This window comes from Acaromyces ingoldii, assembly GCF_003144295.1.
Source record: "Acaromyces ingoldii strain MCA 4198 unplaced genomic scaffold FA10scaffold_1, whole genome shotgun sequence".
Taxonomy (NCBI): Eukaryota; Fungi; Basidiomycota; class Exobasidiomycetes; order Exobasidiales; family Cryptobasidiaceae; genus Acaromyces; species Acaromyces ingoldii.
Window position 1 is genome coordinate 1,750,559 of NW_020290247.1, and position 26,016 is coordinate 1,776,574.

General features: G+C 60.2%; 13 protein-coding genes across 13 annotated transcripts; 6 read left to right on the forward strand and 7 right to left on the reverse strand.

Moving 5' to 3' along the window:
* Window positions 1-2,445: 2,445 nt before the first annotated feature.
* On the forward strand, window positions 2,446-3,494 carry FA10DRAFT_225316 (camp-dependent protein kinase catalytic subunit; the record flags this gene model as incomplete). Its single annotated transcript, XM_025518641.1, has 2 exons — window positions 2,446-2,630; window positions 2,702-3,494. Coding segments are annotated over 2 exons (978 nt in total), but the record flags the coding sequence as incomplete, so codon positions are not given.
* A 151-nt stretch (window positions 3,495-3,645) lies between these two features.
* FA10DRAFT_298702 (hypothetical protein) lies at window positions 3,646-7,387 on the reverse strand. Its single transcript, XM_025524631.1, has 2 exons — window positions 6,830-7,387; window positions 3,646-6,756 (listed from the first exon to the last, which is right to left on the reverse strand). Exons 1-2 carry the CDS (start codon window positions 7,358-7,360, stop codon window positions 3,994-3,996), a joined length of 3,294 nt encoding a protein of 1,097 aa, XP_025380493.1. The 5' UTR covers window positions 7,361-7,387; the 3' UTR covers window positions 3,646-3,993.
* A 539-nt stretch (window positions 7,388-7,926) lies between these two features.
* FA10DRAFT_273856 (DUF382-domain-containing protein) lies at window positions 7,927-10,009 on the forward strand. The gene is made up of 3 exons (XM_025523188.1): window positions 7,927-8,120; window positions 8,186-8,690; window positions 8,769-10,009. Exons 1-3 carry the CDS (start codon window positions 7,977-7,979, stop codon window positions 9,950-9,952), a joined length of 1,833 nt encoding a protein of 610 aa, XP_025380494.1. The 5' UTR covers window positions 7,927-7,976; the 3' UTR covers window positions 9,953-10,009.
* FA10DRAFT_263961 (hypothetical protein) lies at window positions 9,790-12,481 on the reverse strand. The gene is made up of 3 exons (XM_025520448.1): window positions 10,700-12,481; window positions 10,158-10,616; window positions 9,790-10,088 (listed from the first exon to the last, which is right to left on the reverse strand). Exons 1-3 carry the CDS (start codon window positions 12,068-12,070, stop codon window positions 10,017-10,019), a joined length of 1,902 nt encoding a protein of 633 aa, XP_025380495.1. The 5' UTR covers window positions 12,071-12,481; the 3' UTR covers window positions 9,790-10,016.
* Window positions 12,182-13,199, forward strand: FA10DRAFT_298705 (hypothetical protein). Its single transcript, XM_025524632.1, has 2 exons — window positions 12,182-12,913; window positions 12,982-13,199. The coding sequence occupies exons 1-2, from the start codon at window positions 12,233-12,235 to the stop codon at window positions 13,060-13,062; spliced, it is 762 nt and encodes a 253-aa protein (XP_025380496.1). The 5' UTR covers window positions 12,182-12,232; the 3' UTR covers window positions 13,063-13,199.
* FA10DRAFT_263962 (hypothetical protein) lies at window positions 13,084-14,998 on the reverse strand. Its single transcript, XM_025520449.1, has 4 exons — window positions 14,693-14,998; window positions 14,270-14,619; window positions 13,780-14,210; window positions 13,084-13,701 (listed from the first exon to the last, which is right to left on the reverse strand). Exons 1-4 carry the CDS (start codon window positions 14,825-14,827, stop codon window positions 13,199-13,201), a joined length of 1,419 nt encoding a protein of 472 aa, XP_025380497.1. The 5' UTR covers window positions 14,828-14,998; the 3' UTR covers window positions 13,084-13,198.
* Window positions 14,999-15,089: 91 nt separating this feature from the next.
* On the forward strand, window positions 15,090-16,034 carry FA10DRAFT_263963 (hypothetical protein). The gene is made up of 3 exons (XM_025520450.1): window positions 15,090-15,496; window positions 15,569-15,656; window positions 15,728-16,034. The coding sequence occupies exons 1-3, from the start codon at window positions 15,234-15,236 to the stop codon at window positions 15,983-15,985; spliced, it is 609 nt and encodes a 202-aa protein (XP_025380498.1). The 5' UTR covers window positions 15,090-15,233; the 3' UTR covers window positions 15,986-16,034.
* FA10DRAFT_263964 (cytidine deaminase) lies at window positions 16,019-16,726 on the reverse strand. The gene is made up of 2 exons (XM_025520451.1): window positions 16,402-16,726; window positions 16,019-16,292 (listed from the first exon to the last, which is right to left on the reverse strand). The coding sequence occupies exons 1-2, from the start codon at window positions 16,718-16,720 to the stop codon at window positions 16,060-16,062; spliced, it is 552 nt and encodes a 183-aa protein (XP_025380499.1). The 5' UTR covers window positions 16,721-16,726; the 3' UTR covers window positions 16,019-16,059.
* A 145-nt stretch (window positions 16,727-16,871) lies between these two features.
* On the reverse strand, window positions 16,872-17,778 carry FA10DRAFT_247491 (GAF domain-like protein). Its single transcript, XM_025519454.1, has 2 exons — window positions 17,301-17,778; window positions 16,872-17,231 (listed from the first exon to the last, which is right to left on the reverse strand). The coding sequence occupies exons 1-2, from the start codon at window positions 17,680-17,682 to the stop codon at window positions 16,969-16,971; spliced, it is 645 nt and encodes a 214-aa protein (XP_025380500.1). The 5' UTR covers window positions 17,683-17,778; the 3' UTR covers window positions 16,872-16,968.
* A 52-nt stretch (window positions 17,779-17,830) lies between these two features.
* Window positions 17,831-20,668, reverse strand: FA10DRAFT_263966 (hypothetical protein). The gene is made up of 4 exons (XM_025520452.1): window positions 20,161-20,668; window positions 19,649-20,059; window positions 19,334-19,582; window positions 17,831-19,262 (listed from the first exon to the last, which is right to left on the reverse strand). Exons 1-4 carry the CDS (start codon window positions 20,527-20,529, stop codon window positions 17,892-17,894), a joined length of 2,400 nt encoding a protein of 799 aa, XP_025380501.1. The 5' UTR covers window positions 20,530-20,668; the 3' UTR covers window positions 17,831-17,891.
* Window positions 20,669-20,801: 133 nt separating this feature from the next.
* FA10DRAFT_18459 (LMWPc-domain-containing protein) lies at window positions 20,802-21,905 on the forward strand. The gene is made up of 6 exons (XM_025518336.1): window positions 20,802-21,202; window positions 21,278-21,298; window positions 21,367-21,391; window positions 21,455-21,463; window positions 21,532-21,575; window positions 21,638-21,905. Exons 1-6 carry the CDS (start codon window positions 20,838-20,840, stop codon window positions 21,690-21,692), a joined length of 519 nt encoding a protein of 172 aa, XP_025380502.1. The 5' UTR covers window positions 20,802-20,837; the 3' UTR covers window positions 21,693-21,905.
* Window positions 21,906-22,398: 493 nt separating this feature from the next.
* FA10DRAFT_263968 (Pkinase-domain-containing protein) lies at window positions 22,399-23,963 on the forward strand. Its single transcript, XM_025520453.1, has 5 exons — window positions 22,399-22,817; window positions 22,922-22,995; window positions 23,061-23,223; window positions 23,318-23,765; window positions 23,832-23,963. The coding sequence occupies exons 1-5, from the start codon at window positions 22,492-22,494 to the stop codon at window positions 23,865-23,867; spliced, it is 1,047 nt and encodes a 348-aa protein (XP_025380503.1). The 5' UTR covers window positions 22,399-22,491; the 3' UTR covers window positions 23,868-23,963.
* On the reverse strand, window positions 23,938-25,980 carry FA10DRAFT_277156 (hypothetical protein). Its single transcript, XM_025523359.1, has 3 exons — window positions 24,582-25,980; window positions 24,363-24,529; window positions 23,938-24,304 (listed from the first exon to the last, which is right to left on the reverse strand). Exons 1-3 carry the CDS (start codon window positions 25,956-25,958, stop codon window positions 24,079-24,081), a joined length of 1,770 nt encoding a protein of 589 aa, XP_025380504.1. The 5' UTR covers window positions 25,959-25,980; the 3' UTR covers window positions 23,938-24,078.
* Between the last annotated feature and the right edge of the window lie 36 nt (window positions 25,981-26,016).

A 26,016-nucleotide genomic window follows, 5' to 3' on the forward strand; every position in this document is an offset into this window, starting at 1 on the left:
ATCTTTCTTCGGTCTTGCTCTCTTCCCTGCCTCGTCTTGGCTCGGTTTCGTCACTTTTTGATGTGCCCAACTACTCGTCAACGGGCGTCGAAAGACGTTTCTAATTTTTCTCGTGTCTTGCTTTCGGAAGCGCGACGGATTAATCACCGCCTTCCTAGTAGTAGTAGTAGTAGCTAGTAGAAGTAGGTAGTTGCTGCCGCTACTCTTTAACTGCACCGGTGAGACAAGGAGTACAGCGTAGGAGCAACCGCGAATTATTGCACTTTGCTTCTCTCCCGGGCTAGCGTGGCAAGCGTTCGGAGGTATTAGTCAGAGCGGCCATGGGCAGGCGGATGTCACTCTACGTCTGTGTGTTCTCTCCTTACTCTGCTCTACGTTCAGCTAGAGTGCTCGTTATCATCTCGATCGTCTTCCCAACCCTAGCTCTTCTTAATTGCAGTGCGAACACCCGAAGTTGCCGTGACAAACCCCCCCTAAGCTGTCGGTACCTCTTCAATTCAATAATGACGCCAAAAGCCCGTTTTCTGCACTTTTTTTTTTCAAGCTTTTCATGCAAGCGTAAGACGCTAGGGCGTCGGTCCTTCTATGGTACAGGTAGAGTTGCGGGCCTTTTGAGAGAAAATTTCCCTCTCGACCCCTTTCAATTCACCGCACCACGCCGCGCCTGCACCCACACGAATAGACGAGACCTACAAAGGGGGAAGGGGAGAGAGGGTTGCCTTTTGCTCTCCTCGCCTGCCCGTCAGTCGTATTGGCTGCTGCTTGGGACTCGACGTCGTGCTATCTCTAATCCTCTTCTCGATCTGGGGAGCGGGCCTTCAATTAAAGCACAAAAAGCCCGAGCTCACGGGAGCGGCCTGGCAAGTTGCGCTCACCAATCGAAACGACACGAAACGACGCTTTTTAAAAAGGACGAGGAAAAAGAAATAACGCCCGCAGAGCTTGCTCTCTTTGCCTCGAGCGTGCACCTCGCCCTTTTGGACTGCCAGCCAGCCAGCCCGTCATCTATAAGGGCAACCCGTCCTTCTCCCTGACGACTCCCTTCGACCGCGGACCGAGCACATTTCTCTACCTTACGCGCGCCCCAGCTCCTTCGTACCACCACCAACACCACGATACCCACCTCGCCTCACCTTGTCGTCGCCAAGCCTCTGATCCCAGATCTGCCTTTGGGCCCTTTGCCCAGCCACGTAGAAAGCGAGGAGCAATGCCGAAACGACCTCGGACGCGCGACAGCGCAGAGTCCAACTCCTCCATGTCCAGAAGCAGCCATGTCGCCGCACGAATTTTCCCACCTGCCGACGCAGCAGCTCCTGCGCTCCCGCCCAAAAGCCCCAGTACATTGTCTTTTCCTCTGCAGCCGCCCCAGTCTTCGACTTCTCCTCTGCCTCGCTCTCACTCTCGTCGTCCTGCATCCCCATCATCTTCGTCATCGACGTACTATGAACGAAGAGAGTGCGCCACCGACTCAGGACCAAGCTACTTTGACAGCGCTTGCTCTGGTCCTGAGCAAGAGTCGCAGCAGCAGCATCAGAACGCAGCGTCCGCCTCGGCGAGGGACAGCCCATCACATCGGGCCAGGCTATTTGTTCACGGTCTTCAGACCTTTGTTGGAGGTCTGCAAATGTCGCAGCCAAAGAAATCCTCGGCCAGTGCTGCACCTTCCCGGCAGCAGCAGCAGCAGCAGCAAGCAGATCAACAACAACAACAGGCTCCTCAGCAGCCACAGCAAAGTGGTCGTGATGAGCGCGAACGTCAACGTGCTTATATTCCCGATCCTACCGCGCCCTCCCACGGCCTAGTGCCAACAAACGAAGCTTTCTTCGTGCCTGCAATGTCGTTGATAACGACCAATGAGCCGGCCAAATCGTCGCCAGGCGTCTCTCCAGGCTGGCATGTCGGTTCCATGGGAATGCGCGGCTGGTCTACGCAGCGCATGTCCGACGAAGAGGGCTACGTGCCCCTGGCGTCCTTTCCTGGAGGAAGGCGGCCACGCCATTTGGAGAACATGCTGGCGAGCGCGAGGCGAGAAGACGTGAGCACCAGCAGCAGCAGCAGCAGTGGCTGCAGCAGTGAGAAAACCCGCAATAGCAGTGCGAATGAAGGTGGTTCAGCGATGACGGCGGGCAAGGCACCTGTCGCGATTACGAGAGATGACAGACAAATAGCGAACCACTCGACAAGGCTGCACCTACTCCCCATGAGCCAGGGTGGTGCTACACTCCCCCCGATCAAGTCAGCCCCAATTATCACTGACAGCACCACGGGGAACGAAGCGACTGTGGTCCATGGCTGGACCAGAGAGGTGGCTCCGCCGGCGCCTTTGACCCCAGCGCCACGGACACTACAGTGTGCGCTGCACAATCTCGAGGTCCTCGACACGCTTGGTAAGTCGCATGGCCTGTCCCTGCAGAATCGGTCAACGCTCATCCGGACTCGTCTACAGGCACAGGAACCTTTGGCAGGGTCCTACTGGTGCGAGATCGATCGATGAGCCGGCAAAGGCGCGACGCATACTTTGCACTCAAGGTGCTGCGCAAGAGCGAGATCGTCAAACTCAAGCAAGTCCAGCACATCGAATCCGAGCGTGCCATCCTCAGCCGCATCGAACACCCATTCATTGTCAACTTGTAAGTCTCATCAAAATGACCCCCGTGAATCATCGGTGAACGCGAACTGACGGTCATCTCGCTCTTTCAAGGCACCGCACGTTTCAAGACTCGCTCAATTGTTACATGCTGATGGAGTATGTCATCGGCGGAGAAATCTTCTCCCATCTCCGCAGAGCCGGACGCTTTTCCGTCGATGTGACAAGATTCTACACTGCGACTTTGCTCCTTGCCATCAGGCATTTGCACTCGCGCAACATCGTCTATCGCGACCTCAAGCCGGAGAATTTGCTCCTTGACGAGACGGGCTACATCAAGATGACGGACTTTGGCTTTGCCAAGCATCTGTGTGACGAGCGCACCTGGACTCTTTGCGGGACGCCAGAGTACCTTGCCCCCGAGATCATTGAATCCAAGGGGCACGGTCGCGCAGCCGATTACTGGGCTTTGGGCGTGCTCATGTTTGAGATGATGTGCGGCCACCCACCCTATTTCGGCTCGGATGCGTTTGCGACCTACGAAAAGATTCTGGCGGGCGACCTGCGCTTCCCGGCTCACGTCGATGCCGACACCAAGCACCTCATCACTAGTCTACTCGAACCTGACGTTTCAAAGAGGATGGGCAATCTGGCCGGTGGAGCAGAGGATATGATGAATCACCGTTGGTTCCTCGGAGTCGATTGGTCGGCTCTCGAAGCCAAGAGAATACCCGCACCCATCGTGCCCGGCAATCTGCCGCCAGGGGACACGAGCATGTTCCAGAAGTACTCGACCGTCGACCTGAAGACGATGCCAGGGCTCGCCTCGGGACACAGTCACGCTGCTACTGCCTACAATCCACAGCAAGAGAGGGGATCGTACGACCACCTCTTTGGGGAATTTTGATACCTTTTTTTCGATTGTCGACTTCTTTGTTCGCTTTCTTCCTCTTTCTTTTGTCTACCTCTTTATTACTCTTTTGCCCACAACAACGACAACACGAGCATACACAGATCCAAGTGACTTGTACAGACGCATTCATTCCATCATAACCCTTTGTATCACTGTAATGTTACCCAGCATGGCTTCTTGCGCCTATTCAGAGATTGTTGCGAGCCCTTCTTTTGGCAATACCTCTGCTGCGAGCTCTGCAGCCTTCCGAGCATCTTTTACCTTTGACTTACCGGAAATCCCTTCACATCAACTTCGATACCCACAGGCAGGAAAAATTGTCATCAATTTTGCTCGATTGGAGAGGGAACATGAGGACATGAAAGGGGAAACGATAAAAGGAGAGGTTATGCGTTAAAAGAAAAGGAAGGGGGGAAAAGGTGGGGTGAGTCCCACCAAGTTTTTCTTTGAGAAAATCTCGGAGAGGTGCTTCTGCCTTTTGCGTACAGGTCGCTCAAGATCGGTTCCTCAATGCAGGGGGCACGTACGACTTCTTGATGGGCTTAACCTCTGTGAAGCCATCGTCGACGCCGGCGCCAGAAGAGGCGGCAGCAGATGCAGACGGAGGGACCGGCGACGAATTTCTCGCTGCGGGAGAGGCGTTACCGCTGTTGGGCTCACTGTGACCATCGACAGCAGCGGCGGGAGAAGAGCCACCGGCAGCGAGTCTGGCGGCCTCCTTCTCGCGCCAGCCACCAGCACCAGATCTTCCCAAGAAGGTAGGGCGGCGCGACTCGGGCGCAGGGCTTCCAGACGGGCTGCTCGCCTGCGTCGGTGCTCCCGAGGCGCTTCTCGGAGGTGTCGCGCCATCGGCGGGCGACGACTCGCCGGCCGCTTGCCTCTGTGCAAGTCGCTCTCGCCACCCGCCAGCACCGCTCGCCTTGACAAACGTCGGCGGAGCTGGGCTGGGGCTTGCCCTGGCATCTGCCACGGCACCAGCAGCGGCACGACCACGCCAGGGCGAGTCGTTGCTGGTCGTTGCCGACGGCGTAGCGCCCTGCTGCCTCTTTTCGGCTTCGCGCGCCTTCATCTTGTCCTCGATCTCCTGCTCGCGCTGACGTTGCTTCTCTGCCTGCTCCTTGAGCTTGGCCTGGCGCGCCTCGATCTCGGCCCTCTTGACTGACTCGAGCTCCTTCTCCTTCTCCTCCTGCAGCCGGCGCTCCTCGGCCAGGCGTGCCTCTTCCTCCTCGCGCAGCTTGGCCTTCTCGGCCTCCTCGGCTTCGAGCCTCCTCTCCTCTTCCTCCCGCGCGGCCTGCTCCTCGCGCTCCTGCTGAACCTGCACCCGTCTCTTTTGCTTCTCGATCTCGATCTGCTCCTGGGCCCGCTTCTTGCGCTCCTGCACCTCGGACAGTCGCTTGCCCTCGATGACCTTGCGCAGCTCGTGGTAGTCTGGAAGCACCCTCGACAGTCTCTTCTTCAGCTCCAAGTCGGCCTCGTGCTTCTCCTTGCTCGTCTCCAGAAGCGTCTTGCGGGCAAGCTTGTGGTACTCGCGGTCCTCTGCCTTTTGCCTTTCATAGTCGGCTCCAATCAGAGGAATCTCCTCACGACGGTATGCGCGCTCCATGTGATCGATCCGACGGTGGATGATGCGAAGGCGCTCAGCAAGCTCGCGCTTCTCCTTTTCAATTTGCTCAACTTGGAGCTGGACAAGCTTGTCGGTGTCCAGGTTGGCAAACTCCTCCTCGGTGAGCTTGAGGCCACCCTTTTCCCGGAGCGACTGGGCCATCTTGCGGGCCTCTTCGATGCGGACCTGCTCGAGCTCCTTCTTGATGCGCTCCTGCTCCCGGCGCTTCGTCTCTTCGGCCATGCGAGTCTGCTCGGCGGCGGCAGCAGCGGCGACCCGAGCGGCCTTGGCAGTGGCCTCGGCCTGGTCCCTCTCTGCGGCACGCCGTTCGAGAAGCTCCTTGCGCCTGGCCAGCGTCACCTTGCGGGCAATGGCAGCCTTGTGCTCCTCTTCGGCCACGGCCACGGCGCGAGCAAAGACGCTCAGCTTGGCCTCTTGTGCGGCCGCGACAATGTTGGGGTCGATTGTCTTGAGCGTTGTGTCGAGGCAGGTAGCCAAGCGAGACAGCTGAGTGCGAACAAGTTCGCTGGGCGTGCTCTGCAGTCTCACGGCATCTGAGTCGGGTGTGGCCAGGTGGCCAGAGGACGAACCGGCGGAAGTGGCAGCCCCGTTGTGACTCGTGCTCGTGCTGGCCTGAGCCGAAGGGTGCGACTCGGCCTCGAAGGGGTCATCCTGGAATGTGATGGCCTGCTCGACGTGATCGACACGGATGTCCAAGTGTCCCTTCTTGCATGCGTTGAGTACGAACTTCTCAATCTCGGCAGGCGTGTAGTTGTAGGGCGCCTTGAAGGCAGAGACGAGCTGCATGACTCGCTGCAGCTTGACCGAGTCGTAGACCTGGCTGAGCTGCTGGAACAACCTGGTGAGAATGACCGAGTGCAGCGGCTTGACGTACTTTGCCATCTCGGGGTCCTGAGCAATCTGCTCAATGATGGGCTCAATCTTTGCGCAGATGCTCAGCGGGTGGAACTCGACCTCGAGGATGTTGTACAGCTCGCGCAGCTCGGGCTTGACACGCTTGAGGATGTTGCGATTCAGGGCCTCCTTGAGCAGGCCCGCCCTCGTGGGCGTGCGCGAGAGACCAAGGAGCGACGTCAGGCGTCCGGTACGGCTGCGGGTCTCCTGGTCGCCGAGGATGAAGTCGGAGCGAGAGCGGTTCATGTTGCCGGTGCCGGGGGCACTCGACGAGATGACGGGCACGGCGAGAGCGCTGAGGAGGACGTACGAGGCCATTCGGGTGTGCTCCTCCTCTGTCTTGACGCCGCCACGGGCCAGCGCGTAGTATCGGTTCCAGGCGGCGGCATGGAAGAGGTTGTTGTCCGAGACCATGAAGATGCGCGTCAGCTTCTCGTAGTAGTTTGCCATCATCGACGGACGGGGAGCCTTCTTGGCCATGACGAGGAGGTTGTGAATGTCTTCGACGGACCGGAAGGCCTCCTGCCACAGCTCGAGCTCGACGGCGGCATTGAGCTGGGCGAAGCGCGTGTCGAGGTGGCGCTGCAGCGTCTCGGGCTCGGTGATGTTGATGGCGTGCGAGTGATGAGCGTAGCGCGCGACATTGGCCAGGTGTGCCCTCAACAGGTCACACAGCCTGCGGAACTCCGTCTTGCGCTGGTACTGAAGGCAGAAGCGAAGGGCTTGGTGCGCAATTTGCTGGATTTCGAAGAAAGCCAGTTCAGTCTCTCTTCCAGTGTCATGCGTGTCAATTCAAGGAAGAGGAACCTACCTGGTAGGGAATCTCGAGGCGGGCATTGTTGCGGAGGATGTCGAGCGCGGTGCGGTACGACTCCCAAAGGAACTTGAGCCAGGGCGTGACGAGGGCACGGTCGGTCCTGTCCTTGGTCTCCTCTGATGTGACGGCGCCCAGAAGCATGTTCTCGGGCGTCTCGCTCTCTTCGAGGTCATCGACATCAAGGTCCGCGGCGGCGGCATCAGCCTTTCCCTGGGCCTCGACGACCTTTGCCTCGGAGAGCTTGATAAAGTGACGAATGACGAGCTCAATCGAAGCCGGGTTGGTGTTCTGGCTCACGTTCTTGTACTGGAGCAGGCCATCCTTGGCGGTCCTTCCGCGGCGGAGGTCAACGCAGAGGTCGGTGAAGCGCAGCATGATGGGCTCCAGCGTCGTGAGGGGCGTCTGCTTGAAGCGACGCGAGGTAAAGACATCGTGCAGCGCTTGGAGCGCTGCAGGCGACTGGCCGACATTGATGAGCTCTTCGGCTCGTTTGAGCACCGTCTCCGGTCGAGCGAATCGAGACATGGTGCAGGTGAGGAAGAGGGGAGTAACAGCAGCGACTGGTCTTCTTCCTCGACTTGTAAAATTTTCGAAAATCAACTTTCAGACATTCTTGTATTGGCTTCAAACTTTCTAATGCTCCTTGGACGCGCCGTGCCTTCGCTGCGGCTTCGTGGTGGCCATCGATGTCATCGTCGCGCACTGAGCTTGGGCAGAAATTTGAGAAAGACATGCTGTGAAGCACAGGGAGACAGACAAATGGAAAGAGTAGTCGAGCATGCCTGTGCAATAGGTTTCAATGGCGCAGCAGCGTGCTGTCTCGTTAGAAGTGGCAGAGGCCCGCCGCCTCAAAGGCTCGAGCACCTTCAAATCCTGAATTTGCTTGCGAAGCATCTTCGAAGAGGAGCAAAGATCACCGTCGGTGTAGCTGTAAGTCATTTATTCAGACACATGACTCCCGATCAATCTGCCCCTTTCAAGTCTGGAGAGAGGCAAAGGCGACGTCCAGAACGTCGGGGCAGGTAGATGTCACGTGACCATCTTGTCGGTCGGTGTGAGCCTTCGCGACAACCCTCTAACCTTCGACGAGACTAGCGACAGCTGCCAGTGCGTCTCTACACATCGGACAAGCGCATCCACAATGGCAGATGTGGGCGGGCCGTCCGCGTCGCACAACCATGTCAACGGGAAGGCGGCCGTCAATGGAGCGTCAGGCAAGGATGCGGCGCCACCGAAAAGTAAGAATGCCAAGCGGCGGGCCAAGAAGAAGGAGCAGCGAGAGATGGTGAGCTCAAGTTGCCGCACAGTATTCGAGCCTTCAGCTGTACTGACCTTTTCACTTGGATACAGTCTGCAACACCTGCGCCTTCAGAGCCTGAGACAGATTCTGGAAAGGCGCCACAGGCTGGAGCGCCGCCGCTGTCGACGATTGACTTTACCGAGGACGAAAATGATGAGGCATACAAGCAGTTTGCAGACGTCTTTGCAAAGTTCCAGCAGCCAGAGGCATCAACAAGCGCCGAGGGTGCCGAGGGCCCAAATAAAGGCGAGGTCATCTATTCCGACGACGACATGATGTCCGAGTCAGACGAGGACGAGGAGAAGAAACGGGAAAAGATCAAGCTGAGCAAACGGAAGCAGCGACAGCTTCGACGGCTCACTGTGGCGGAGCTCAAGCAGATGGTCAAGAAGCCCGAGGTGGTTGAGTGGGAAGATGTGACGGCGATGGACCCACGGATCCTGATCCAGCTCAAGAGCACGCGGAACACGGTGCCGATCCCACCGCATTGGAGCCTCAAGCGCGACTATCTCCAGAACAAAAAGGGTATCGAGAAGCCGCCGTTCCAGCTGCCGTGTGAGTAGGCATCTTTGTCTCTGCCAGAATTCCCTCGGCATCTGATTGATACTGACGCGCACTCTTCGTTTTTGTCAGCATACATTGCTGCGACGGGCATTGCCGAGATGAAGGACGCGCTGAAAGAGAAAGAAGGCGACCAATCACTCAAGGCAAAGACGCGGGAGCGTGTGCAGCCCAAGATGGGCAAGATTGCCATTGACTACCAGAAGCTCCATGACGCCTTTTTCCGCTTCCAGACAAAGCCGGAGTCGCTCACGGGGTACGGCGAAGTGTACTACGAAGGAAAGGAGTTTGAGACCAAGTTCAAGGAGCGCAAACCGGGTGAGCTGAGCGACGAGCTCAAGGAGGCGCTCAGCATTCCACCCTTGGCCCCACCGCCGTGGTTGATCGCCATGCAGCGGTATGGACCGCCTCCGAGCTATCCACAGCTGAGAATCCCGGGTCTCAACATCCCCATTCCTGAGGGCGCCCAGTGGGGTTTCCACCCGGGTGGATGGGGCCGGCCGCCGATGGACGAGTACGGACGTCCATTGTACGGCGATGTCATGGGCGAAGGCGGCGAGGCGGCCGCCGAGAGCCAACGGCAGGCCGAAGCGTACGCCCAGCCGATAGAGAAGGAGCCCTGGGGCGAGCTGGAGCCAGAGGAGGATGAAGAGGAAGAGGAGGAGGAAGAGGAGGAAGAAGAAGAGGAAGAGGAGGAGGAAGACGACAGGCAGGACGCGATGGACACGCAGGATGGATTGCAAACGCCGAGCGGCATGGAGACACCCGGAGGCCTGCAGTCGGTTGCGTCGACGGTGCCGGGCGGGTTGGAGACGCCCGACTTTATCGAGCTTCGAAAGGGCTCGAGAGCAGCTCCTCCGCAGGCTGGGCCTCCACCATCGGGCCCGCCCAGGCAGCTGTTCCAGGTGCTGGAGGAGCGGAGCGTGCAGGGCGGCGCTGGCTTCATGCCGAGCGAGCGAGGGTACGATATGGCTCAGCTTCAGCAGCAGCAGCAGCAGCAGCAGCACAATGCGCCCGTGCTTGGCGCAGAGGACGTCGGGACGAAGCGGAAACGCGGCGGCGCACACGACGTCGATGTTGCGCTCGACCCCAGCGAGCTCGAGGGCATGAGCGAGGAACAGCTCCAGCAGCGCTACGACGACGCAAGGCGGGCACAGACGAACAAGGGAGCCTCGTCGGGGGCAGATCAGGACCTGTCGCTCCTGCGAGAAGAGCTCCAGAGAAAGCGGACGGCAAAGGAGGCCAGAAGACGATGATCGGAGGTCTCTCTCTCTTGTACAATTGACAACTGCAACTATACTACACTTCATCTTCTATTTCTCACTGGGCTCCTGCCTGAGACTGTGCCAGTGTCAGTGCTCTCCGGACAGCCTGCTCCGTCGGACCAAGTGCCTGTTTTACTCAGGGTCAGCACGCTGTCTTGTTCCTTTCACCCTTGCTCCTCCCACCTGCAATACTCACTGCTCTAACGCGCTCGCGGCCAGAGCCCGGAAGCGCCTGCTCGGCGTCGCGCTCCATGTCCTCCATGGCTCTCTTCCTCGGCACCGTCTTGCCATCCACGACGAGGCTGGCGAGCTTGGCGCTCATCTTTGCCGCCTTGACCTTGCGCTCCTTCGGCGTTTGCTGCTGCTCCTCGTCACCGCCGCCTGTCGTCTCTGACGTAGAGGGCTGCGGTGCAATGGCGGCCCAAAAGTGGCGGAGGAACTCCGTCGTGGTTGCCTGCGAGCTTGTCAGTCGGCTCTGGATCTTCGACGGCAGGTCGGCTCCCCCGCCGCGCAGCGCCCGTGCCTCGTTGCGGGCGCGAATGTTGGAGAGCATCGACTTCATGGCGCCCGCGGCATCGCCTGCGTCAAAGTCGGAGAGAGACAGCGACCAGGCAGCCCGAGTACTGTCGACCATTCTGCGCACGTCACTCTCCGTCTAGAAGGAGAGAAGGGGTTTTTGGCAGTCAATAAAGGAATCGAAGAGACACGTAAAGAGAGAGAGAGAGAGACGAAACTGACCACATTCGTCGCATCGACTCGGGCATTGGTGCCGCCCATCCTGCTCTCAAAGAGCTGCCGCTGGTCGCGCATGTCGAGCCATTGCCTTTGTGTCGTACCCTCCTCGCCCAGCTCTTCAATCACGATCCTCGAGTCTTCTTCTTCTTCCTCCTCGTCATCGTCATCGCCATCGCCATACTCCTGGTCGACGCCGCCCGTCTTTTTGCGCTTGCGCCTCTGCGCCTCCTCCTGCTCGCCCAGGGCCGAGTCGAGGAGGCTCTGGCTGTGGTCGTTGAAGCGGCGGATGAGCGGCAGCGTCTTTCGCTCGCCGCCCGCGCGCATCGTCCAGTCCTTTTCGTTTCCCGTCTCCTGGTGGTCCTCGGCCGTGGCGCCGAGATCGAGGAAGCGGTCGTGGGCGTCAAACTGCTTTCTCCTCGGCTCGATGCCATCGTCTTCGTCTTCGAGGTAGCGGTCAAAGACGTCGTCCTGCTTGATGATGTGCTGCGAGGCCTTTGAGCGCGCCGAGGAGCGCAGCCGGTGGTAGAGCTTGGAGGAAAAGTACCTCCGCCAGAACTCCTCCTCCTCCATGACCTCGGGCACATTCTCCTCAAAGGCGCGCGCGACGACGGGAAACTGCGCCTTGAGATCCCGGACGAGCTCGGGGGTCATGTTGATGCGCGTCTCGCCGGCCTCGTTTGTCGACGGTCGCGGGTCGGCGATGCGTGCGTTCCTGCCCGCTCGCTGCGAGGCCGACGCCCGCTCGGCGTTGAGCAGCGCAGCCCGGGCAGGGTGGGACCAGAACTCGACGTCGGTGATTTGCTTGGACATGACGACCTGGCGATGCAGCAAGGCCAACGTAGGGTTGGCCTGCAGCACGCGGATGCGCAGATCGAGCTCCTCCCTTTGCCGCTTCTCTGCCGAGACAGCCGGAGACGCCCTGGCCTTTCCCTTGTCGGCGATACTGGTTGCTACAGCAGGAGAAGCAGGCGCAGGCGAGGGAACTGCGGCTGGCGTCGACGTGCTGGTGCTATTGCTTGTGCTGGTGCTAGCCTTGTTCTTGGACGCAATCTCCGACAGGCGATCCTTGAACCGCTCGCGATCATCGAGGGCCCTTTGTCTGTCCCCGCTGCCCCCACCCGTGTACTCGAACAGGACACTGTCCTTGTCGTCGGGCGCCAGAGGACCATTCAGCCTGACCTTGAGCGAGACCCTGGGCGCATCGGGCTTGCTGATGAGGATGCCAATGATGGAGCCCGGCGCCACGACGATGGGCGATGTCGTCGACGACGAAGACGAAGGCTGCCACCGCAGGATGCCCGACGACTCCTCGAGCGAGAGGCTGCCCGCCAGCTTCTGCCAAGAGGCTGCCGCGTGCAGCTGCTGGCTCGCCATGGGCTACACTACTCAGCGTCGGACGTGTGTGTTGGAGATGAAGTGAGAAGACTCGGCGCGTGTGGCTGCTGCTGCCTGCTCCACTTTGTTTTACTTTTTTTGTCGACCGTCTCTCGTGAGCTAGCTTTTGCCGCCAGAAGGAGTGACCGCTACCACTTCTGCATGGGCAAGCAAAAATCCCAGACAAAGGCCGTCCCAGCCAAGGCCGCGCCGTACGTCTTTCCACCCAGTGTCTGGACGGGCAAGAAGCCGCGCACGCTGGGCCCGCCGACAACGCTCCTTGCCTCGCAGATCCTCCTCTTCGACTCGACGCTCCTCGCCGAAGAGTGCCGCGCCCTCGTCGGCCTCTTTGACTCGCCTTCCGCCGCTGCTGGCACTGGTTCAAGCGGCAGCTGTCCCACGCTGGAGCCGAGCCCGGCGGCGCGCCGCGGCGAGGCACAGCGGACGAACCACCGCTTCTCAACGACGGACGCGTCGTTTGCCGCGGCTCTCTTTGCCCACACGGGCCTCGCCGCCGCGCTCTCCACGCACCTCGCCCCGACGCCCGACGGCCGGCGGCCCGTGGGGCTCAGCGCCAACATCCGCATCTACCGCTATGACCCGGGCGCCATCTTTGGACCCCACTACGATGATCACGCGACGGACCCGGCGTCGGGCCTGCGCACCGAGTGGACCTTGCTCGTCTACCTCACGGGCCAGCAGGACGGCGTCGACGGCGGCCAGACGGTCTTTTACGAGGACCACGCCAGGCCTGGGCCTGGTGCTGGTGCTGGCAGCAAGGAAAGGGGCAGGATCGTCGCGCCGCTGAGCCGGGGCACGGCCTTGCTGCACCGCCACGGTCGGGTGAGTAATCCTCCTCCTCCTCTTCTCTGTTCGTCGACTGTCTCGTGGCTGACGGGCTCCCAACACAGTCATGCATGCTGCACGAGGCCCTGCCGCCGACACGGGGGACCAAATGGGTCCTGCGCTCCGACGTCGTCTTTGGCCGGTAGCTTCTTCTCCTTCACGCAGGCGGGTGATAGTCACTACGATTAGATGCAGAGCGAGAGCGAGAGAGAGAGAGAGAGATGAGGAGATGGAAGATGTACATGTAGCAATAGTCTAAAATAAGATGAGCAAGGGTGAGACCTAGTCGAGCTCGTCGGGCTCGAGTGAGCCAGGCATCGTGTGGCTTTCGGAGCGCTCTTGACTTTGTTGACGCTGCCGTTGCTCAGCTGCTCGCAGTGCGCGATCGCGCATCGACGCCGGCGACGGGTCTGTCCCTTCTCCCTCCCCCATCTCAACCAGTGAAGCTGGCCCTCCGCTGGACATGGGTTGCTGCTGCTGCTGCTGTTGCTGCTGGGAAGTGGACGCTGCACTGGAAGGCGACACCGTCTCGAGCGTCACTCGACAGACGGGGCACGTCGCACTCGTCTCGAGCCAGGGCACGAGGCAGTCTTGGTGGAAGAGGTGCCGGCAGGGCATGAGCACCAGCTCGTCCTGCTGTCCCTCTTGCTCGGGCACCACCTCGGGCGGATCGTCGTCGACGATCTGGTCCCCCTCGGCCATCTCGTCGCTCTTCTTGCCCTTTTCCGCATCCTCTTCTTCGAACTCGTCCATGCATGTGGGGCATTCCCGATTCCGCGCTTGCGCTGAGGAGAGCGTTGTTGCGTCATGAGTAAGCAACTGTTCGCTGCGTGGACGCAGAGACCGACGAACCAACTACTCACCGACTTTGTCCTTGTCGGACCGGGTGAAGCGCTCGAGCTTGGCAATGGCCTCCTTTGTCGCTGGGGGCGGCGCGGTGGAGCCCCTCGTCTGCTCCATGAGCTGGCTGATGACGTCGTCGAGGCCCTGCTGGCCAAAGACGTAGTCGCCCGAGCGGCCCCCACCAGCGGCGCCGCCCAGAAAATCAGCAAGCAGCGACGCAGGGCCGTTGCCCAGGCCACCAAACAGGTTCGTGAATAGTTGCCGGATCGAAGCCAGCTCTGGGGGAAGACCGTCTTCTTCCTCGTGCCCGCGTCCGGCCTCGTCGCCGTCTCGTCCTGCCCGCTGGTTGCTGCCCCCCTCGTTGTCTGCGTTGAAGAAGCGGCCGTCGGCAGCCGCACCGGCGCCACCCATGCCATCGTCGTGCGGCACCCCGAATGACCTCTGAAGGTAGCTGTGAAGGTCTTTGATCAGTTGCTGTCTGAAGTTAGCTCGCTGCAACACATGACCCACTCGCTCAGTCCTGGCGGAGAGCTGACGGTCTCCTGCCGGCTCCCGCCCGCCCTCGTCGCCGTGGAGCCGTACCCCCAGGCGACGTTCATCGGGCCGAGCCTGGCCGTGCCCGACCGCACCGTGGGCTGGCTGCCGTCTGTCTGTGCTTGTGCCTGCGTCGTACTTCTCCCCTCGTCCTCGTTGTCCTCGCTCGCTCGCCGAGCGGGGCCGGTGCCATGATAGCCCTGGGCAATGGCCTGGATGAGCGACATGAAATCCATCTCGCCCCCGTTGTCGTTGAATGCGTTGCCGCCAAGCAGCGGGTGCACCATCGTCTCGTCCTCTTCGTTCGCCGCTGCATCGGGGTCGATCTGCCATTGGGTGATGTAGCGCTTTCGTCAGCATGCAATTTCGTACACACACAGCGACGAGGACAATACTCGCCTCCTCAACGAAGCCGCCGTTGCAGCGCGGGCATGTCGGATGGGGCGTCATGAGGGGCCTGATCTCGATGCCACACTCGTGGCAGTAGGACATCGGTGGCGCAGTGGCACTGCCTGCGCCCGACGATGACGACATGGTGGCGCTGTACTCCCTCCCTTCCTGTCCAGCCAGATCCTACCCCTGCTGCTTGCGACGCTCTTCCTTTTGTTGAGCAGGATCGAGTCGCTGCCGGGACGAGGATGCGAGGGGCACTGGTGGATGTGCTGTTTGCGGTGCAATGTGTTGCTAGGCAGTGCGATCAATGATACGATGGCTCGGGGCTGCTGTCGTACGCCCGTTGCGCATCATCGGAACACGGGCTCGACGGTCTCCACTTTCGCGCAGGCAAAGCACCTCACACTAAGCTGCCCACGCGACTGGGGCCTCTCCATCGTCTCACAACTTCTTCTTCTTCTTCTTCTTCTTCCTCTCCCGGCTTTGCTTCTCTTCTTGCGCATCCACACACCCAACCCGCCGCCAGACTCCGTCCAGCTGGTGCGCCATGGCCCGCGCCTCGTCCAAGAAGATTGCCGCGTCAAACGCGTCGACGATCCGCGTCCTCACCTACGGCTTTCTGCTCACCAACGTCATCCACCTCCTCTTTGTCTTTGGGCCCCTCCAGCGCTTCTCCGGCAGCCATGGCCAGACGCTTGCCTCGCGTTTGTTCAAGTTTGTCGCCACGGAGCTCATTGCTGGTGGCTTGGCCGTCGTGCTGCGCGGCATGGCCAGGCAGGGCGACGATCTCGCCCAGGAGGGGCTGACTGCGTGAGTGTGCTGCCTGTCATCCTGTAAGAGAGAAAAAGCTAACAGGGCAAGTATGGATGCGAACCTGAATAGATACATGTTCGACGTTGTCTATATCACCTGGTTCGTCCACGTCACCACCGCCATCTTTTCCTCGCGCTTCTGGTGGACCTACCTCGTCGTGAGTCGGTGTTCTTTCCTATGGAACGACCTTTTCCCACTGACATTAAAGAGTCCATTGCCGGCTACAAGATTCCCGTGTATGCAACCTACTTTGGCTACTCGAAGCTCGTCGTGCCCTTCCTGCTCGGGGGCAGAGATCCACTCAAGGGCGTCTTTGGCCTCTTTTCGGGCGCTGACTCGGCCGGCGGCTCACCCGGCTCTGCAGGACAGGCAGGCGCCGCAGCGGGCCAGCCAGAGATGAGCAAGCGACAGGCCAAGCTGCAGAAGCGTGCAGAGCGAGGCGATCCCCGCGTGGCGCAGCAGCAACAACAAACGAGGCGCAGATAGATAGACTCTCTTCCCTCTCTCTCTCTTTCTTGTTTGTGGAATAAATGCTATTTCTTTGCTTCTCTGCCTGCTGCTCAGGGGACGCGCTTCTTGCCGCCGAGATCCTCTGGCCCAAAGGAGAGGGGCAGCAGCTCTTCGAGCGTGCGAACGAGGTAGGTGTAGGCAGATCCGCCTGCGTGTTTCTCCTCGACGTCGTTGGCGGGGGTCCAGTTGGCCGAGATGAGGTAGACGAGGGTGCTCTTTGGCTCGCAGAACTCGCGCATCACCTGCCTGCAGATGCCGCAGGGCGCACAGCACGCCTCGGTGTCTGTTGCACGATCCAGCGCTCTTGTCAGTTCTCATCACCTCACTTACTCCCCCCTCGCAGCATGGAGCTAGCTCCCCAGTCAGTCATTCATTCCGTCACTGCGACTCACCAGCAGCGACGGCAATGGCCCGGATGCCGACCTGGCCCGTCGCACTGGCCGGACTGGCCGTGACGGCCTTCATGAACGCAGCGCGCTCCGCACAGATGCCCGCGGGGTACGACGCATTCTCGACATTGGCGCCCTGCACCAGCGTCGCCGCGCTCGCGTCGCCATCGTCGTTGCCGTTGCTGTCGCTGTCGCCGGTCAGCAGCAGGCTCGCGCCCACGCGAAAGTGGCTGTAGGGCGAGTACGAGAGCTGGCGGGCGTCGAGCGCCGACTGGAGGAGCCGGTGTCGCTGCGTATCGCCGAGTGGCTCGGGTGCGGTCATTTTTGAAGAGACTTTTGTGCCTTGTGTTCGTCCGCTCGGCAACAGTTGATGTCGTCCGAGGGCGGAGATATATAGTCTAAATGGGAAAAATAAAAGCAAAAAGCCCTGGCCGTGGAGGGGGGAGGGTGCGCTCGCTCGCCATGGCCATGATGCCGCTGGGTAAATGCTTCTATTAATCACTACTACTATTCCTTTTCTACAATGCTTGCTTTGCTATTCTGCTGCTACTGCATCGACGATGACGGCGGTCACCAGTCGCACGCATCGACGATGATCTTGACGACGCGCTCCAAGCCCTTGACGTCTTCCTGGTCGAAGCCCTCCTCGGCCTCACAGTCAATGTCGAGCACGCCGACGATGATGCCCTCGTCGTCTCCCCTGCCGGCCCACTCGGTGCCTAGCCCCTGCGACGAGGAGGAAGCTTCGGCAAACGAAACGACACGGCTGCGCGGCACGACGAGTGGCACGACGCACTCCGACTGCGAGGCGCTGTCGCACGCAATGTGGCCCGCTGCGAGCTCGTCAGGCGTCAGTCAGGCTTTCTTGAAAGCAATCGTTGTACTCAGCCAGCCATACTCACGATAGTCATCCGTCCGGTCCACCTTGACGGTGCGGGGCGGCAGGAGCGCACTGGCATCGGCACAAACACCCTTGCCCGGCACGCTCGCGATGCTCTGGCACGCCGGCAGGCCGTGAAAAGGGCCCAGGAGCAGCGTCGGCGTCTTGACCTCGACGCGGCCGGGCAGTAGCGGCGAGAGGAGGTAGAAGCCCGCCCAGTTGTAGTGGTCCTCTTTCGAAAAGGCGTTGAGCGAGTGGTAGAGAATCGACGAGGCGTTGGACAGGTTCGACACCCAGCTCCGCTGATCCGCTAGCAAGCCCGTCAGCTGGAGGCACACATGCTCGTACAGGTCCGCCTTGGTCTTGATGTAGTCCGGCAGGATGGCCGCATCCGCGTGCACCATCTCGTCTGCTGTATTAGCTCGGTTTTCGTCGTCGTCGTTGTCGTCGACTTCTTTCTTCTTACGGGCGAAAGAAGCTCCAAAAATTAGAGGAAATTCTCGCGGCTAGAGACTCTCTCGCACGGTCTCTACGTTCGCAATCACGCAAGAGGGCGAGCAGCGACTGTAATTTATTCACACGTGCTGGAATGGAATCAATGGCTATTCTACTACTACTGCTCCTGCTCCCGTTCCTCAAAGGTGACCAGCTCTGTCCCTTCGGCGCACATGGCCCCCTGGGCAGCATTGACCTTGGCCACGACGCCGTCCTTGGGTGCCCGGAGCGTGTGCTCCGTCTTCATAGCTTCCAGGACGACGACAATGTCACCCTGCTGAACGGCATCGCCCGCCTTGACCCTGACTTCGACGACCTTGCTCGGCATGGGCGCGCGCACGCTTCCCTCCTGCGGTGCAAGTGCACCCTTGACCTCCTCGAGCCAGGCCGGCGCAACGAGGTCCAGCTCGTAGTGCCTTCCCTCTGAAAAGACGTCGAGCCTTGCTTCTGTCGAGGCGCCGTCCGACCCGGCCGGTCCGCGGCTGATGACGTGGCCCCTGACGTCGTGCCCTGCGCCTCCCTCTCCCGTGGCCCAGGGCGTTCGCAGCTCAATCTGCGTGCCGTCGCAGCGAGTAACATTGAGCGTGCCAATTTCTCTTCTTTGCTGCCCTTTGCCTGCCTCTCCCTGCTCCAGCTCCACGGCGCACTGGCTCGACGACAGCGCGCGGACATGCACCGTGACAATGTCCTCTGCCTCGCCCTTGGCCGCCGCTTCTTGGGCTCCCTGCCTCTTTCTCCTGCTGCGAAGCTTGAATTGCATGTCTGCTCCTTGCGACCGCGTCGACCTGAACGAGGAAAACTCCCGTCGGCTCCACGGGCTCTGTCCTTCTGCCTGCTGCGTACCCTGCCTCTCTCGGATGCCCTTCCAGGCGAGAAAGACGGCCGCCTGCACATACACGTCGTCTCCAATCTCGACAGCCCCTTGGTTGCCCACGAAGAGATCCTGGCCGTACTTTGCAATGAAGCCCGTCTCGAGGCCCCTGCCGTCGACAAAGGCCTCGTGCGCGCAGAGGCGGCTGAGGAAGCCGACGTTGGTCTTGGGCCCCACGATCTGCGTCTGGCCCAGGGCCCGGCGCATGAGCCGCAGCGCGTCGGACCGGTCCCGGCCGTGGACGATGAGCTTGGCAATCATGGGATCGTAGTGCACGCTGATCTCGTCGCCGGGGCCGAAGCCCGTGTCGATGCGGACGCTCGACGGCGGCGGCGGCAGCAGCGCCTCGCCACTGCTTCCACTGCTACTACTGCTGCTGCTCGGCGGACTCAGCAGGTCCGTCGTCGGCGTCGGAAAGGCGACGTGGGCGAGGACGCCGACGTCGGGGAGAAAGTTGGCCTCGGTGTCCTCTGCATAGATGCGCGCCTCGAACGAGTGGCCCCACGAGCGGATCTCAGACTGCGACAGGGGAAGGGCATTGCCCGAGGCGGCGAGCAGCTGCCACTCGACGAGATCGATGCCGCTGATCATTTCAGACACGCAGTGTTCCACTTGGAGCTGTTATTATTTTTGGGGGAGTTAGTCCCGTGAAGCTGCTTCTTCTTGTTGCAGCTAGCTCTGGCACCCACCCGCGTGTTCATCTCCATGAAGAAGAACTCGCCCGTGTCGGCGTCCATGATGAATTCGACGGTGCCGGCGCCCACATAGTCGACGGCCCTCGCCGCAGCCGTCGCCTTGTCGCACAGGTCGCGCTCGAGGGCGGTCGAGAGGTGGGGCGCGGGCGCCTCTTCGATGATCTTTTGGTGCCGGCGCTGGACCGAGCAGTCGCGCGTGCTGATGGCCAGGTGCTGGTTGTGAGGCGCGGCAGACGAGACGATCTGGCAGATGAAAAAACGTTAGTCTTCTGGGATGAGAAGGCAAAGAGAGAGGAGAGGAGGGCGCACCTGCACTTCAACGTGACGAGGTCTCTTGAGATAGCGCTCGATGAGGACGTCGGCATCTCCAAATGACTTTTCGGCCTCTCTCTGTGCGCTCCTGAGCTGGTCGAGAAAGTCGTCGGACCGCTCGACGATCTTCATGCCCTTTCCGCCGCCGCCCTTGACGGCCTTGATCAGGACCGGATAGCCGATCTTGTCGGCCTCGGCCTGCAGGTTGCTGTCCGACTGGTCTTGGCCGTGGTAGCCGGGCACGCAGGGTACACCAGCTTTTGTCATGATGTCCTTTGATGCACTCTTTGAGCCCATCGAGACGATGGCCTGCGACGGCGGGCCGATGAAGCGGATCCCGTCCGACGACTCGAGCAGCGACGCAAAGTCGGAATTCTCCGAGAGAAAGCCATAGCCTGGGTGGATCATCTGTGGGAGAAGCACATGCCTCTCATTCAATCAGCAATAGATACAGATGTACAGCACCATGCTAGAGAAGAAACAAGCGAGAAAAGGGAGCGCATACACACCTCTGCGCCAGTCCGTCGGGCCACGTCGAGGATCCGGTCCATCTTGAGGTACGACTCCGACGAGGGTGCGGGTCCAATGCAGTAGGCCTCGTCTGCCAGGGCGACGTGGGCCGCGTTGGCGTCGGCCTCGCTGAAGACGGCGACAGTGGCGATGCCCAGCCGCTTGCACGTCCGCATCACCCTGCACGCAATCTCGCCTCGGTTCGCCACGAGCACCTTGGACGGGAATGGCTTTGCCTCTGCATGTTGTTCCTCAGCTGTCGTTGTACTGCTGCTGGTCGTGGCATAGCGCCGCGCTCCGCCTGGAGAGACGAGGGCAGTGCTGCACGGCAGCAGCATCGAAGGCCGGTGCACGACGGTCGCTGTCATGCACCCGCGCGCATGCCTCGTCCCAATCGACGCCGAAGGCTGCGCAGTGGCTGCCCTGAGCGAGACGAGGCCAGACGGCCTCGGCGGTGGCCTCCTTCCTGCGCGAGAGAGCATCCTCTGTAGTTCGATGATGGGTCCGTTCAGAAGAGGAAGAAGAAAGAAAGCGAGGCCAAGCCAACGAAAACGATTGAGGGACACAGAGCGGGGAAATATTAGCTTCGCCCCCGCGGATTCCGGTCCGTGCTCCACGCGCCTCGCTCTGGCAACGCGTCGCTTTCTTCTCGACGATAAGCCGACGACGGACGACAATGGCCAAGGGCGACGACGACAACAACGGCAGCAGCAGCAGCAAGCAGATCTCGGTCCTCTTCTGCTGCCTCGGCAATATCTGTCGCTCGCCGCTCGCCGAGGCCGTCTTTGCGTACGAGGTCGAGAAGCAGGGGCTCAAGGCCCACTTTGGCAAGATCGACAGCTGTGGGACGGGCGCCTACCACCAGGGCGATCCGCCCGACGATCGGACGGTGGCCGTGTGCCGGCAGAACGGCGTGCCGATCCACGGGACCGCACGCAAGGTCAAGCTGTCCGATTTTGCCAACTTTGACTACATCTTTGGCATGGACGCCTCCAATGTCCGGAACCTCATGGCCATGCAGCCCAGGAACAGCCGGGCCAGGTGAGAGCACGCCGGCCACCGGCCTTCGAGTGCTCGCATTGCAGCGCTGACCTGAGACCTTGCCCCGCTGTACAGTGTGCACCTCTTTGGAGACTTGTGAGCAGATGATTAGGTAACGAGAGAAGACTGACAGCTGACTCGCAATGCCTTCGACGTTTCCGAAGTGATGACAAGAAGCCGATTGTAGACGTGAGTTGAGCTGTCGTCTCCACACCAACGCCATTGTGCTGACCTTCCATGTGCCCGTTCCAGCCGTACTATGTGAGAGGTCACACTGGCCACACTCGTGTCTCAAAGAAACACTGACAGATCCCCGCGGTGTAAATTAGGGCGGCGACCACGGCTTCCAGGCAGCCTTCAAGCAGTGCGATCGGTACGTCTGCTCATTTTCTTCTTATGCAAAATAAGGATGTGAAGCTGACAGGTTGGACACAGGTACGCCAGAGCATTTCTCGCCTCTCTGAACCTCGAGAAGTCGTCGCAGCTCTGAGCTTCGACGAGGCAGGGGCAATGCCGGCATCTAAAGCACCGCCACTCAGCCGCCGGTCCGTCCTGCCGAAGAGTGCCAGACATCCTAGACCCAGTATCCGACCGGCATTCGCACACAACAGGGATTGGAGATGCTACCCCAATTTGTTTTCATAGACGCCTGCTCCAGCTCATAGAACGAGAAGTGCATGGCAACAAACTCATCAAGGGTGCTTACATGCCGGGGTGGGGAGGGTAGGGCAGGTGGCCTAAGCTGAACATGCGAGGTGCGAGAAGGGCAGCAAGCACCAGGCTTTGAGCAAGACGTCCATGAAGCACCCGCCGGTACAAATAAATGATGTGCGTGAGTGCCGCTGGTTGCCTTCACGGACAGCAGCTGCAACCCCCCAGCGGGTCTTCATTTCAGTCTCGTCGTCCTTTTCGGGTTGCGAGCTAGCCACACCGGGATTGCAAATACGGCAGCATGGGCCTTGACAGGGCTTTGCGCTGCGCTAATTTTCACAGCCCGAACCAATACAATGGCGAGGCACACGCCTCGTGCCATTTTGTATTCATCTCTTCTCTTCCGGCGCACGGTTGGAAACACACTGTGCACGATAGCAATCCAGAAGTCTAAAAATTGCAGCCAAGAGAGAGAGGCGATGCCCCCCTCCTCCTTCGTCCTCGCTTCAGCTTTATCCATCTCTCTGATCTTCTTGCTGATTCCTGGATCTTCGGTCCCTCCTATCACTCCAAGACACCCATCCGCGCCGAGACCGAGACCAAGACTTTGACCTCACAGGCTCACACTGGCCGCCACCATGTCGCAGCCGCAGACTGTGCCATGCGCCTACAAGACTGGCCGGACGCTGGGCCAGGGCACCTATGCCGTCGTCAAGGAGGCCGTCCACATCAAGACGGGCAAGTACTACGCGTGCAAGGTCATCAGCAAGCGTCTCATGGAGGGCCGGGAGCACATGGTGCGAAACGAGATTGCTGCGCTGAAAAAGGTCTCGCAGGGCCACCGGAGCATCGTCACCCTTGTCGACTACTTTGAGACGATGAACAACCTCTACCTCGTCACCGACCTCTGCGTCGGCGGCGAGCTCTTTGACCGCATCTGCGAGCGCGGGAGCTACTACGAGCAGTAGGTGTCCTTCCCTCGCCCTCTTCTTCCTCTGTCTCCCCCTCTCCCTCTCCCTCTGTCTCGAGTGTGCCTTGATGTGGGACTGACTTACTCTGCGAAAAAAGGGACGCCGCGCACATCGTCAAGACCATCACCGAGGCCGTCGTCTATCTTCACAGCCAGGGCATCGTACACCGAGGTGGGTGTTGGCCTTTGCAAAGTCATGTCTGAACGAGGGCTGACCGCAGAGACTTTGATGCAAAGATCTCAAGCCAGAGAACCTGTTGTTCAGAGACAAGAGCGAAGACTCGGACCTGCTCATCGCCGACTTTGGCCTGTCGAGGGTTGTTGATGACGAGAAGATCACTGTGCTTAGCACAACATGCGGCACACCAGGCTACATGGCCCCGGAGATCTTCAAGAAGACGTGAGTGATTCGCCGCCTCTATGCAGTCGCACCTCCTCTCTCGCTCGCTGCAGCAAGCTGGGACTGGGACTGAGACTTTCTTGTATTATCGCAGCGGACACGGAAAGCCCGTTGACATGTGGGCGATTGGCGTCATCACATACTTTCTTCTCTGCGGCTACACACCCTTTGACCGCGACACGACGATGGAGGAGATGCAGGCAATCATCAATGCCGACTACTCTTTCGAGCCGGCCGTCTACTGGCAGGGCGTGTCGCAGGAGGCGCGGGACTTTGTCAACAAGCTCCTCACCATCAACCCTGCCGACCGGCTCACGGCCTCGCAGGCCCTCGAGCACCCGTGGCTCACGACCAACGCAGCACGGGAAGGAGGCGAGCAGCGCGACCTGCTGCCGGACATCAAGAGCGCATTCAATGCGAAAAAGACGTTCAAGAAGGCTGTCAATGGAATCCGCCTCATCAACCGGTTACGCTCCGAGACGCACGACGTGCCAAAGGAGGAGATGGACCAGCTCCGGAAGGGCATCGAAGAGGCAGAAACGGTGCGTGTCGCATTCTGCTTATCAACTCTTGTCTGACTAAGTGTGCTGACCCCGCTTACACTACAGGAAGCGGCAAACGTCAACGAGGTCCTCGCTCAGTAATGGTGGTTTCTTCTTCGCCTTCCCTCTCTCGTCCCTCGTCGTTTACCGTCGTATATATTTATAGCTTAATGGATCCGCGACTATGCTTTTGGGTCTCTTTCTCCGTTGGCTGACTAGCACACGCTCTCTCTTTCGCTAGCTCACAAGAGGCTCGTGCACGGTAGAAGAGGGGTGAAGATTCACAGTGGTCTACAAAACAGAAGAAGCTCATTCAGACAAGACGCCCTTGCGGCTCGAGAACCGGTCTTGGCATCTCTGCCAGGAGAGGAGGTTGCTGCTGCTCTGCCACAGCTACTTGAGGCGGGCTGGCCTGTAGGAGGGGTTCCTGGATCCCAAGCAGGTCCTTGAGCGCCGTCCAGACCGACCCAGGCGAAGGGATGTACTCGTGGGAGATGAGTGCGAGGCAGACCTCGAAAGCGATGAGGTAGATAATGATCCTTTATGGTTGGTTGGTTAGTCTGTAGAACGCCAAAGAAGAAAGATAAAGAGACTCACAGTTCCATCCGGTGGGTGCTAGACTCTGTCAAGAGGGCGCGCAGCACGCCCAGGAGGTTCTCGCCGTGGTCGAGCTTCTCGTTGTAGGCCTTGAAGCGCGATTCAATGTCGAGCGTGGCGCAGATGGAGTCGTAGTGGTGTTCCACCTTGCTGTTCTCCCAGTAGATCTAGTCACGACATGGTCAGCATTGAACAAAAGCAACTAGGCTGCCGGCTCACCTCTGGATCGTCGAGAAAGTTTTCCGTGTCGAGATTGGCCCGCTGACGGAGGCGGAGCAGGGTGCCCATCTTCCGGATCACCTCTCTCCGGTGCATCGGCACCTTGCCGGCGGCTTCCAGTCGGCCGGGCACAGAGGCGACCTCCTCGAGGTACGCTGTGAGGGCCGACTCCTGCACAGAGAGCCGCGCCGAGCGTGCCAGGCCTTGGGAAAAGGCCAGGCGCGCAAGCAGCGGTGTCCAGCTCGGAGGCTCCTCGTCCTGGCCACTCGTCTCTTCTATCGTCTTGCTTGCGTCTGCCATGGTCGACGACGACGACGACGACGGTTGGGCGGCCTCCTCGTTGCCGCTGGAAAGGTCCTCCTTGGGGTCCAGCGTCGGTGCCTGGCCCATGACGATAACGTCACCCACTACGCGCGTGACCTGATCATCGGCGACGAGATACTCCATCGCTTCGTCGCCAATCTCGTCGTAAGGTCCAATTTCGACCTCGCCTGTCCTCCGGCCCGACGATCGCTCTGCTGCGAGCGATATTGCCTTTTTCGTAGCGCCAGACGCAGACGTGGTCCGACTGCGAATGACGGCGCGGAGGAACCGCCGCGACTGGTCCTCAGTCATGCCCCAGGTAACGTACGAGCCGGAGCGAAAGATGAATGCGTCGCCGCCACCGCCCGACTGCGACGCAGCACCAGCCGAAGACGACGACGACGACGAAGAGGCCGGCCGGGGCCAGCTCGGAATGTAGAGAACCTCGTCGTCCTCGAGGAGCTGCCACCCGTCTGGTAATCTGCCCGACTCGATGAGCGCCTCAAAGTCGTAGCCCTCGGCCGTGGCGTAGGCGACCACGTCGCGCAGCCGGTGGTGGTAGAAGCCCGATTGGGGCTGCTTCGGTGTCGCCGTCGAGGGGGCAATGAGTGTGTGCGAGAGCTCGAGGGCACTGGCGAGCATGCGCAGCTGCTGCTCCTGCTCGCTGCCTTCCTTGGCCTCGGCCGACGAACCCTGCGCAAGCACCTCTTCAAACTGCCCCGCTCGCAGCGCCGACGGTGCTGCACTCGCTCCCCGCACGGCCGAGAGCTGCTCACGGAGCGCGCGACTCGCAGATGCTTGCGCTTTAGCCTTGGCTGTCGGCGTCAATTTCCGATTCCGCGTAGAAGAGGGCACCGCCGCCGTCGCCGTCGCCGACGAGCTGGGTCCGCTCGACACGACCGGCTTTCCGGTCACGCCAGACCCTCGTCCTCCCGCAGACGTGGCAGACGTGGCCTTTGCCCGACTGATAATTCCTGCCGCTGCACTCGATCCGGGCTGACCTCTCGAAGAAGCTGCCGCTGCCGCTGCCGCTCGGACAAACCCTTGTCGCACCAGCATTGTTGTCGGTGCCATTGAAAAGAGAAAAAAATTGGCTGTCTTTCCTTCTCCACTTCTGTGGCCTGCCCTTTTT

What these genes read in the sequence shown, in the direction of transcription:
- FA10DRAFT_263963 (XM_025520450.1), top strand. Translation starts at nt 15,234, where the DNA reads ATGGCCCGCGCCTCGTCCAAGAAGATTGCCGCGTCAAACGCGTCGACG. An exon ending in GCCCAGGAGGGGCTGACTGC is followed by an intron (nt 15,497 to 15,568) that starts GTGAGTGTGCTG and finishes GAACCTGAATAG; the next exon opens with ATACATGTTCGACGTTGTCT. An exon ending in TCTGGTGGACCTACCTCGTC is followed by an intron (nt 15,657 to 15,727) that starts GTGAGTCGGTGT and finishes GCCGGCTACAAG; the next exon opens with ATTCCCGTGTATGCAACCTA.
- FA10DRAFT_277156 (XM_025523359.1), bottom strand. Translation starts at nt 25,958, where the DNA reads ATGGCACCGACAACAATGCTGGTGCGACAAGGGTTTGTCCGAGCGGCA. An exon ending in ACTTTCTCGACGATCCAGAG is followed by an intron (nt 24,530 to 24,581) that starts GTGAGCCGGCAG and finishes TGTCGTGACTAG; the next exon opens with ATCTACTGGGAGAACAGCAA. An exon ending in AGCACCCACCGGATGGAACT is followed by an intron (nt 24,305 to 24,362) that starts GTGAGTCTCTTT and finishes CCAACCATAAAG; the next exon opens with GATCATTATCTACCTCATCG.
- FA10DRAFT_247491 (XM_025519454.1), bottom strand. Translation starts at nt 17,682, where the DNA reads ATGGTGCACGCGGATGCGGCCATCCTGCCGGACTACATCAAGACCAAG. An exon ending in GGACCGGACGGATGACTATC is followed by an intron (nt 17,232 to 17,300) that starts GTGAGTATGGCT and finishes ACGAGCTCGCAG; the next exon opens with CGGGCCACATTGCGTGCGAC.
- FA10DRAFT_263964 (XM_025520451.1), bottom strand. Translation starts at nt 16,720, where the DNA reads ATGACCGCACCCGAGCCACTCGGCGATACGCAGCGACACCGGCTCCTC. An exon ending in GGCCATTGCCGTCGCTGCTG is followed by an intron (nt 16,293 to 16,401) that starts GTGAGTCGCAGT and finishes ATCGTGCAACAG; the next exon opens with ACACCGAGGCGTGCTGTGCG.
- FA10DRAFT_263962 (XM_025520449.1), bottom strand. Translation starts at nt 14,827, where the DNA reads ATGTCGTCATCGTCGGGCGCAGGCAGTGCCACTGCGCCACCGATGTCC. An exon ending in TCTCCGCCAGGACTGAGCGA is followed by an intron (nt 14,211 to 14,269) that starts GTGGGTCATGTG and finishes AGACCTTCACAG; the next exon opens with CTACCTTCAGAGGTCATTCG. An exon ending in GTCCGACAAGGACAAAGTCG is followed by an intron (nt 13,702 to 13,779) that starts GTGAGTAGTTGG and finishes CGCTCTCCTCAG; the next exon opens with CGCAAGCGCGGAATCGGGAA.
- FA10DRAFT_273856 (XM_025523188.1), top strand. Translation starts at nt 7,977, where the DNA reads ATGGCAGATGTGGGCGGGCCGTCCGCGTCGCACAACCATGTCAACGGG. An exon ending in AGAAGGAGCAGCGAGAGATG is followed by an intron (nt 8,121 to 8,185) that starts GTGAGCTCAAGT and finishes ACTTGGATACAG; the next exon opens with TCTGCAACACCTGCGCCTTC. An exon ending in GCCGCCGTTCCAGCTGCCGT is followed by an intron (nt 8,691 to 8,768) that starts GTGAGTAGGCAT and finishes CGTTTTTGTCAG; the next exon opens with CATACATTGCTGCGACGGGC.
- FA10DRAFT_263966 (XM_025520452.1), bottom strand. Translation starts at nt 20,529, where the DNA reads ATGACAGCGACCGTCGTGCACCGGCCTTCGATGCTGCTGCCGTGCAGC. An exon ending in CCCGACGGACTGGCGCAGAG is followed by an intron (nt 20,060 to 20,160) that starts GTGTGTATGCGC and finishes CTTCTCCCACAG; the next exon opens with ATGATCCACCCAGGCTATGG. An exon ending in CTCGTCACGTTGAAGTGCAG is followed by an intron (nt 19,583 to 19,648) that starts GTGCGCCCTCCT and finishes TTCATCTGCCAG; the next exon opens with ATCGTCTCGTCTGCCGCGCC.
- FA10DRAFT_263961 (XM_025520448.1), bottom strand. Translation starts at nt 12,070, where the DNA reads ATGGCGAGCCAGCAGCTGCACGCGGCAGCCTCTTGGCAGAAGCTGGCG. An exon ending in GAGTCGATGCGACGAATGTG is followed by an intron (nt 10,617 to 10,699) that starts GTCAGTTTCGTC and finishes CTCTCCTTCTAG; the next exon opens with ACGGAGAGTGACGTGCGCAG. An exon ending in GCCGCGAGCGCGTTAGAGCA is followed by an intron (nt 10,089 to 10,157) that starts GTGAGTATTGCA and finishes TGAGTAAAACAG; the next exon opens with GCACTTGGTCCGACGGAGCA.
- FA10DRAFT_263968 (XM_025520453.1), top strand. Translation starts at nt 22,492, where the DNA reads ATGTCGCAGCCGCAGACTGTGCCATGCGCCTACAAGACTGGCCGGACG. An exon ending in CGCGGGAGCTACTACGAGCA is followed by an intron (nt 22,818 to 22,921) that starts GTAGGTGTCCTT and finishes CTGCGAAAAAAG; the next exon opens with GGACGCCGCGCACATCGTCA. An exon ending in CCAGGGCATCGTACACCGAG is followed by an intron (nt 22,996 to 23,060) that starts GTGGGTGTTGGC and finishes TTTGATGCAAAG; the next exon opens with ATCTCAAGCCAGAGAACCTG.
- FA10DRAFT_18459 (XM_025518336.1), top strand. Translation starts at nt 20,838, where the DNA reads ATGGCCAAGGGCGACGACGACAACAACGGCAGCAGCAGCAGCAAGCAG. An exon ending in CCCAGGAACAGCCGGGCCAG is followed by an intron (nt 21,203 to 21,277) that starts GTGAGAGCACGC and finishes CCCGCTGTACAG; the next exon opens with TGTGCACCTCTTTGGAGACT. An exon ending in GCCTTCAAGCAGTGCGATCG is followed by an intron (nt 21,576 to 21,637) that starts GTACGTCTGCTC and finishes GGTTGGACACAG; the next exon opens with GTACGCCAGAGCATTTCTCG.
- FA10DRAFT_298702 (XM_025524631.1), bottom strand. Translation starts at nt 7,360, where the DNA reads ATGTCTCGATTCGCTCGACCGGAGACGGTGCTCAAACGAGCCGAAGAG. An exon ending in GCCTCGAGATTCCCTACCAG is followed by an intron (nt 6,757 to 6,829) that starts GTAGGTTCCTCT and finishes TTCGAAATCCAG; the next exon opens with CAAATTGCGCACCAAGCCCT.
- FA10DRAFT_298705 (XM_025524632.1), top strand. Translation starts at nt 12,233, where the DNA reads ATGGGCAAGCAAAAATCCCAGACAAAGGCCGTCCCAGCCAAGGCCGCG. An exon ending in TGCTGCACCGCCACGGTCGG is followed by an intron (nt 12,914 to 12,981) that starts GTGAGTAATCCT and finishes CTCCCAACACAG; the next exon opens with TCATGCATGCTGCACGAGGC.